This window comes from Anoplophora glabripennis, unplaced genomic scaffold (assembly GCF_000390285.2).
Source record: "Anoplophora glabripennis isolate ALB-LARVAE unplaced genomic scaffold, Agla_2.0 scaffold1292, whole genome shotgun sequence".
Taxonomy (NCBI): Eukaryota; Metazoa; Arthropoda; class Insecta; order Coleoptera; family Cerambycidae; genus Anoplophora; species Anoplophora glabripennis.
The window spans coordinates 1-9,006 of NW_019417375.1; the positions used below are offsets into that span (position 1 = coordinate 1).

Consider the following 9,006-nt stretch of genomic DNA (forward strand, 5'->3'; position numbering starts at 1 on the left):
AATCTGCAGTACCAACCAATCTAATGCTAATAAGTAATAATCACAACTTTTATTGTTTTAATTTTGGATGTACGTGGTAGGTTAAACGGTTCTTTGATCTTGCGACATTCTGGTGGGTCGGTTAGGATCTTTCTGTGGGCAAGCATATTTTGAAGTTGGCAACACTGCGAGGAGGTTAGATGGGAATTGGGAAGTGACAATTTTGTATTTTTGTGTCTGTGATCTGTTTATATTTAAAAGAATATTATTCTAGAGTTTAAAACAATGACTAATGTTAAGGAGACTTCGTGTAGGCTTTGTCTTAAAAATATAACCAATAAAAGTTTTGAAGTGATAAACAACATTATCAGAGACATTCTAGATGGCCTTTTACTGAAATTGGTAAGTCGGTGAAGTATAAATAGATTAGATCTTAACAGTCTCTAATGTAAATTAACATTTAGTATTTAATTGTTATTTTCCCTCATAGTTATTTTTTTCTGTTCAAAGTTGCATATTTTTCTGAAATTTGATAGCGAGGGCAAAGATTATATGTAACATAATTCGCACACCTCTCAATAATCCCAATACGTGTGTAGCGGCTTAACAATATTTTTTATTTTTTGCCATAGCTATTTTCTTTCTGTTTGGTTAAAGTTGTGTATATTTCAGAAACTTGATAGCGGAAGCAAAGAGGTTATATGTAGTGCTTGCAGAAGAAAGTTAAACACGGCATTAGAATTTAAGTCAACGTGTCTGAACACCAATAACACAATTATTCCTTATGTGGATAACGAAAAAATGTTACGGCTTGACTTAAGGGAAGTGTACATGCAGGAAAAGAAAAGTGAATTAGTTTGCAGTCAGAAAATATGTCGGTTGTGTATGCATCCAATAAAAAGTGAATTTAGATGCATACGTGAAGAGGAACTTGAAACTATTCAGAAATTGACTCCTGAAATGGTATAAACAATATTAAATAATTGCATATTTTGTAATTTAACAAAACCACTTTGTAGAATGTAAATATCATCAAAGATCCCGTTGTGTGTAATCCATGCTTCGACTCTCTGTGCACCCACAACAGTTTCCTAAAAGATTGCTTAGAGGTAGAAGAAAAAATTAATAGTATTTTTGACAGTTCAGCCACAGAAACCCAAATAGATAAGTCTCCACTTGATTTATTCATAAAGACTGAAGACTTAGACAAAGAATTCGATATTAATGAAACGGGAATGTCGATCAAAGCTGAATGTGTTGACATAAAGTCGGAAGATGAGGAAGGCAGGTAAGAGAACACTATTTCAACATTAATTTAAAAAATGGTAGCATGCGGTTCGGGCACTTCGTGATTTATATGATTAAATATGTACCATCTGATGATAAACGAATTTTTAAACAATTGTTAGGTTAAGAAGTAATAGGAAAAAATTGTAAAATTATTATAAAACAATCGGTATGGCTTTAAATCAGATATAGGTACAAAGTACTAGATTTCATTAATCCACTAAATTTTTTTAACTTTGGGCAGAAATTTAAATTTTCTTGAACGAAAAGGATTGATCTTTCACTGAGTTACAAAACAGTTAGTGGTTATCTTGGTGGTTATACAGGGTGATCCATTAACGGTATCGAGCGGCTGTATATAGGAAACTAGTCGTGCTACGATTATGGAGTAAAAAATCTATTAACAAATACGAGCAAAAGAAATTGATTTAAAATATTTTCAAGTTTGTAACTTCACCGCTAGGGGGCGCAACTGCTATAGTGTTACACAAAATTGTCGGTTTTTCGAAATTTCGCTTATATAACCTAAGTTGTGAATAAATTGTTTAGATACACTGTTAAACCCATAAGAGTAACTAAATAAGAGGGTTTTTTTCTGTGTCTTCTGCCGGCAGCAGCGGCAGAGTACGCCATTTGTAGCTGATGCACCAAACGGCACACACAGACCATAAAATAATTAAGGAACTGTATGGGAAAACACAATTAGAGTAACCTCTAATTCTACTATCTAATAGATGTCGCTGCATCATAATGGCGGTAAATTTAAATGTAATAAAGTACACAGAATAAAAAGTATTTCATAAGTAATAGATCACAAAACAGCTACTAATAGTTGAAGTTAACAATTAAAATTAACGTGAACCATTAACAGCTGTTCCATGACCCATTACTTCTGAAACACTTTAATTATGTTTTAACACTTTACGGGATGTACATTTTTTACTTTGTTGTCTTTATGAGACTGAAATTGCCAAGACTGAATTTCTTCCAACATATCATTCCAAAATGTAATATGTGCTGATTTCTTAGTAATAGATGACTTTAAAAAACTGCAATTATTTAGCTGAATGATACGAGAATTTAAACTATCAAAAAGATCATTAATATCATTCGCAAACTCTGCTGTATGAATAGCCTCAGCAGGTATGCCAGTAGTGGGATTACTCACCATTGCCTCAACTTCATGAGCTACAGATGCACTTAACGTTTGTGCTGGAATTTTTACTTTCATTTTAACATTACTACGATTTAATTCGAAATAATGGTCATGTATCTTTCGTAAACCTTGGAAGCGTCTAGATTTATCAATTTCATAACATTTTACTATGTGGCTGAATTTTGCTGTTTTATTATGCGAAAATTTAATATTATTGTTATATAAAGCATTTCTGGTCTTTTTAAGCAAATGAGGAACGTCAAAAATGGGAATAATTTCCTCGCCATTAACATTAAAAGTGGATTTATTTGATGACTCAGAAACTAACTGTCTGATAGCTGATCTGTTAGTGGAACCTTGATCACAAACTGTACAAATTATTTTTAATCCACAAGACTGCAATGCTGAAATTATTTCAATTAACAAAATTTTTAGGTCCTTTGTTTTTATAACGTCTTTTGTGAAATAATACGCGATAGGTTGCTTCCAATGTTTACTAATACCTTGTACCAAAAACACTAGAGCATGATTTGCTACCTCATTTTGTCTACCCAGGGACCCAAGATCAACATATCCCGTTACTTGATCGTTACAAGTGTCATAATTTAGACCAACAGACAGAGCTATTTCATCAAATACTAAACAACAAACTTTATCTCTTGTAATAAGTAATTTTACTAACACGTTCTGATAATTCACCTAACAACTTTTCATTTCTCCCAACATTTAAAGGTATTAGGCCCAAGTTTGTAAATTGCTAAAGCAAGTGCTTTATTTTCTGAATTATAGATAGGTCGTTTTTTCGCAATTTTTAATTTGTGACTCAATAAATTTTACACCTACTGAATCAAGGTGACGACTTAATTTTGCAAATAAATTATAATAGGTGATACTTTTACATTTTAATAGTTTCTTTTTTAATTTCAAAATCTGAATTTTCTGTTGACGATCTAGATAAAAAATGTTTTAATGTTTATCTGAAAGTTGAGATATTCTCTTAACATTCAAAGTTTTTAAAAATGTTCTTTGTTTATTATTTGACTGAAAAGATGTGCGGCTTTGACAAAATGAGGTATCAAGTGAGGTACTTGCATGACTTGTATTTGATTCCGCTTCATTCAACTTGCTATCAGTAATCTCAGGAATGATCTTGGTGCTCGCAGTAGCGCTTGTAGGAAATAACAATTTTTAATACATGTATTTCAGTTTTTTAAAAGGTGGGGTGAAAAATCATCCGAAATTGAAGTTTGGCAACTCGTACTATGAAAATTCTGTAATGTTACGTTAGGTAACAAATTGTTTTGTTGAATATTGGATACTATCCGAGTATTCCAAGGTGATATTATTACAATTAATATGTGAACTTGTAGTTGATCTTAAAAATAACGTTGGCACAGTATTTCTGTTGAGACTATTCCTATCACTGCTTCTAAAACATTTTAACTCAAAATGGTCTTCACAAAAATAATGACTGTGTTTGTCGGAGCAAAGTCTGATTTACATAATTTTCGAACTGATTCTATCCACAGTAATTGTCTGTCTTTTGTAATTTTGAAAAAACTTATTTTTATAGGACGCATTATAGACATTCATATAGTAAGTGCTTTTGCAATTTGGAGCACAACATTTACGTGTAGTTCTACCAGGTAAACTAATTTTACATAAAAAAAAGAATAAAAATACAGTAAGGCAGTTCAGATGACTTATTCAATAAATCCCTTATTACATTAATCTAAAAACAAAACAAATTTATTAATGCACAAAACGCAGCAACCTACCTGAACTGAAGATAAATTATAACCTCAAACCTCCTACCTCCAACATTCTACGTTAATTGAAATATTTCAGTCGACGCATTCTATTTCTGTTGATTGAAAGCTTGGAAATACAGATTCGATTTGTAGTTGCAGATTTTTATTTAACAATTTTCGTAAAGGACAATGTTTTGCTGAAACAACGTGAGATGGCCTCAGTGAATGCATGTTCGGTCCGCCCTATCCAATAAAACCCTCTTATTTAGTTACTTTTATGGTTAAACCTTTCACAAATTTTGTTTGAACTTTTTTTTTTGTTATTACCATAGCGACGTCAGTATGAAGGACGCTATCTTGAAATTTTTAAATTGTCATAACTTCTAAATGCCTTAATCGATTTCAATAAACGAAGGCTCATTTTAAAGAACTATTAATAAAATTTATATTTATGATAATTATAGGAATGAAAATATTATTTTCGTGCTCAATGGTAGACGACGCTAATGAGAAAAGTCTTGTATTGTCTCCGTTTACTAAAAAAATTAAATGCAACAATATAGGATTTTTTACATGGACCATTCATTATGGAAAACAAATTTTCGTTTTCAAGTTATTGCTATAATGGTGAAGCTGTGCTAGAACATCCTCCTTTATTTAGTTCTCTAAATAACATTGACATAATCCAAGCCAAAATTAAATTGTAAAACTATACCAATCTTGTTTTTAAAAAAAATTATTTCTTTATTTTGAAATTTTTTTGATAACTGCAATATTTCATATTTTTATTAATTCCAAATATCTAGTAGTTATAAAGATTATTGTTTCCATAACGAAGGAGGCTATGTCCTATGAAAATAGACAAATAAAAAATTATGTCAAACAATATGTGACAGCTCTTGCTTCGTGCAAAATTAGTGTCATTCGTGTGAGAAAAGTACTTGTGTTCCATATGAAATTCCCAGGTCTCTAACTAATTCCCTTAGACTTATTTGGGGATTTACATGGACACAAGCCAACATATTAATAATATTATCTTCCGTTCTTGCACGGCGATGTCTTCTTACAGAATGTAGTGGCGTCTGGATAAACGCTGAAATACTTCTCTGGAGTAGCGTATTCTACGAGGGTATCGCAAAGCGTATTCTCTTGAAGCTATAACGGCATTTTTCAAACATTGAAAATAAACTGCCAACATATCATACGCTTCCACATTCGTAAAAGGCATTTTCCTTGTTCACAAGTACTTTTCCAACACAAATAACACTAATTTTGCACGTAGCAAGAGCTGTCACATTTCGTTTGGCATAATTTTTCAGTTGTCTATTTTCATAGGGCATAGCCTGCCTCGTTATGGAAACAATAATCTTTATAACTACTCAGATATTTGGAATTAATAAAAAAATGAAATATTGCAGTTATCAAAAAAATTTCAAAATAAAGCAATAATTCTTTTTAAGGACAAGATTGGTATAGTTTTACAATTTAATTTTGGCTTGGATTATGTCAATGTTATTTAGAGAACTAAATAAAGGAGGATGTTCTAGCACAACCTCACTATTTTAGCAATAACTTGAAAACGAAAAAAGATATCGACCTCCGGTTTGTGTATTTGTTTTCCATAATGAATGGTCTATCAAGCCATGAAAAAAAACCTATATCGTTGCATTTAATTTTTTTAGTAAACGGAGACAATTACAAAACTTTTCTCATTAGCGTCGTCTACCGTTGCGCAGGAAAATAATATTTTTATTCCTATATCATAAAAATAAATTTTATTAATAGTTCTTTAAAATGAGCCATCGTTTATTGAAATCGATTAAGGCATTTAGAAGTTATGACAATTTAAAAATTTCAAGATAGCGTCCTTCATACTGACGTTGCTATGGTAATAACAAAAAAAAAGTTCAAACAAAACTTGTGAAGGGTTTAACAGTGTATCTAAAAAATGTATTTTCAACTTAGGTTATATAAGCGAAATTTCGAAAAACCGACAATTTTCTGTAACACTATAGCAGTTGCGCCCCCTAGCGGTGAAGTTACAAACTTGAAAATATTTTAAATCAATTTCTTTTGGTCGTATTTGTTAATAGATTTTTTACCCTATAATCGTAGCACATCTAGTTTCCTATATACAGCCGCTCGATACCGTTAATGGATCACCCTGTATAAGCAGGTTGCAAGAAGAAAAGTAGTTCTGCCTGATTTGCATACTTATATGCCATTTTAAAGTTATTGACAGGATTCGTAGTGGCCTTGAAAATGGGGAATACATGGATAAGTCGGGGGATTCTTCATAAAAAAAACGGAATAGTCGTGAAAGTCAGAGAATTTGATGTTTGCAACTGGAAATTTTGTAAAAGCCGTCTTGGGTTCTTGAAAGAGAATACTATTTGTGGTTTTGAAACATTTACTTATAAGAGGTTCTTTGGGTATAAAAAAGAGTCCAGTCGAGAAAAAGTTTAATGCATAAACACCAATTAGTATACAAAAATGAACTACAAATGACCTGGATTTTTTTTTATAAGTCAGGGACAACCTGGAAAAGTTAGGGAATTCTGTATTACTTTTGAATTATGAACCCTGATTGACCTAATTCAAATTTGAAAAATATTTTCTAAAATATCTTATCAAGTGAAGTCAAACAACATTCTTCTGTACCAGAAACCTGGATATGCAAAAGGATATCTTACCTCATACACAAGATTTTTAACTGTTGATATTGTAGTAAACGACTATTTTATGTGCTACTTTTATATCTCAACATTACAATAATATGTAATAAATAATAATTATACATCAGGTTACATTACAATAACTGACTGCATAAAGATACAGCACCATGTTACACATACACACCACAAACAATATTAGAGAATAAGTATAAGTTGTGTATGTTGGGACATGACTATACGCACTGACAAAACAATTGCACATAACAGATCGGATATAAAATTTCAGGATAAACCTTAAAATGTCACTTACGTAACTGATATAGCAGTACCATCTGATCAAAATACAGGGTGTAAATAAATAAGTCTGAAAAAATTCAGAGGGTGATTCCCTGTGGAAAAATAATATAAATATACAGGGTGGTCCGGAGGTAATGGACCAAAATTCAGATTCCCAAAGCAAAAATGTTACGATTTAGCCGAACTTGCCTTAGTCCAACAGTTGATAGTTAAAAAGAGATACAGGGTGTTAAATGTAAGATATTATTTTAGTTTTTTTAAATTTATTTCTTAATATATGCGAATATCCACATAAAATTTTGGGGTTCGGGGTTCTTTGGGTCGAGGAATTGAAATCTGTTCACATTTTGGTTATAGTTCATAGAGGGTGCTAGCTGCAGTAGATTAAATGTGTTAAAAACAACATAACTTTTTTATACTTTAAGGTGTCTCATCTTTGGTATAAAATTCTTATTTTCCAACTTTTTTTACACAAAAAAAACAAGGATTTATTTAGAATTAAAAATTGTAATGAACAGTAAAATAGTAAACATTAGTAAAAAATCTTTTTGACAATAATTGCTCAAAATGTACATTTATCAACGCGTTTGTTAAAAGATTGTCTTATTTTAAAGTGACATTTAAAACCTGCTGTTAAAGTTGTTCCCGGGTGTTTATAGTTTCTCCATAAACAACTGATGGAACTTCAAAGACAAAAGTCTATGAGGTTGAAATCTGGGCCGCGAGGAGGCCGTGACATTCGACTCCCACGAGCTATCCAACGATCCGGAAAAGTTTGATCAAGGTAGTTCCGTGTTTGGTCAGAAAAATGAGGGAGAGCCCCATCTTGCATGAAGTACAGATTCTGCCATAATTTAATGGTAAACCATCCAGATAATTGACTAAATGGTGTTGCAGGAAAAAAGTTACCATTAAAATTCGGAGGAAGTTCATGTGGACCCAGAAGGTGGTTCCCACACCAAACATTTATCTTGAATCCTCGTTGAAAGTGACGCTCAATTACTACGTAGGGATTTTCATTGTCCATATGTGTTTGTTTCTAAAATTGAAAACTTCTCGATGGGTAAAAGTGGCTTCATCAGTAAATAGCACATTATTTAAAAATTCATGGTTCTAGCTATTTGCCTACTACTAACTTCCGGATTTTCTGCCACCCGAGTTAAAATTTCTTCTTGGGCTACTGTAATAGTGCGCCTGATGTGTCCCACGTTGTCCCTTTTAGGACGAAAAGTAGCTTTCGATTTGGTTGACTTTTATTTGGATACAACTCTAAATACCAACGATGCGCTCTACGCCCAACAAAACCTGTTTGCGCATAAGTGAAGACCATATCGCGCATTTCTTTATTTGAAAATAAATTATGTCTCGGCATTCTATCTCACTTGTGTGTACAGGGTGATTCACTATAGTTTGGCCCCCTCTTTAACCTTTTCTGTTTTAGGAGTTATAAAAAAATGTTAAATACAAAAGTTGTATGAGTTTTTATGAATTTTTCGAAAATGATAGTAGGAAAAAAAAGAAGTCCAAATAAAATAGCCGCGGATGTTAACTTTGTTAAGTTAAATGGAACATCCTGTATATTTTTACACATTTGGATAGAACGTTCCCTGTCGAGCACAGTCATATATGGTTTGTTGGGTCCATCTCTAACAATAAGCGAGATAATATTAAAAAACGAAAAGAACGTTTTTTATTAAGAAAATAAAATATTTAGTAATTGTTGGACGTTTTTCGGGCATTTCTGCCTTTTTTCCAATTACGTAAGGATTTTTATTTGCAATATATTTTGACATATCGAACATTGATATAGTCCAAAATGGGTATAAGTATTTTAACTAAATCGCACTAATTAGTCCGTGAG

General features: G+C 32.0%; 1 protein-coding gene across 1 annotated transcript in view; it reads left to right on the plus strand.

The window, feature by feature from the left end:
• The first annotated feature begins 261 nt into the window (after positions 1 to 261).
• The window catches only part of LOC108913778 (zinc finger protein 58-like), a 29,086-nt gene continuing 20,341 nt past the window's right edge, over positions 262 to 9,006 (plus strand). Inside the window, exons 1-3 of the mRNA XM_018719401.2 lie at positions 262 to 381; positions 652 to 942; positions 999 to 1,267. Coding sequence (XP_018574917.1) covers positions 265 to 381; positions 652 to 942; positions 999 to 1,267 — 677 coding nt within the window. The 5' untranslated portion in view covers positions 262 to 264. The remainder of the gene's footprint in view (positions 382 to 651; positions 943 to 998; positions 1,268 to 9,006) is intronic.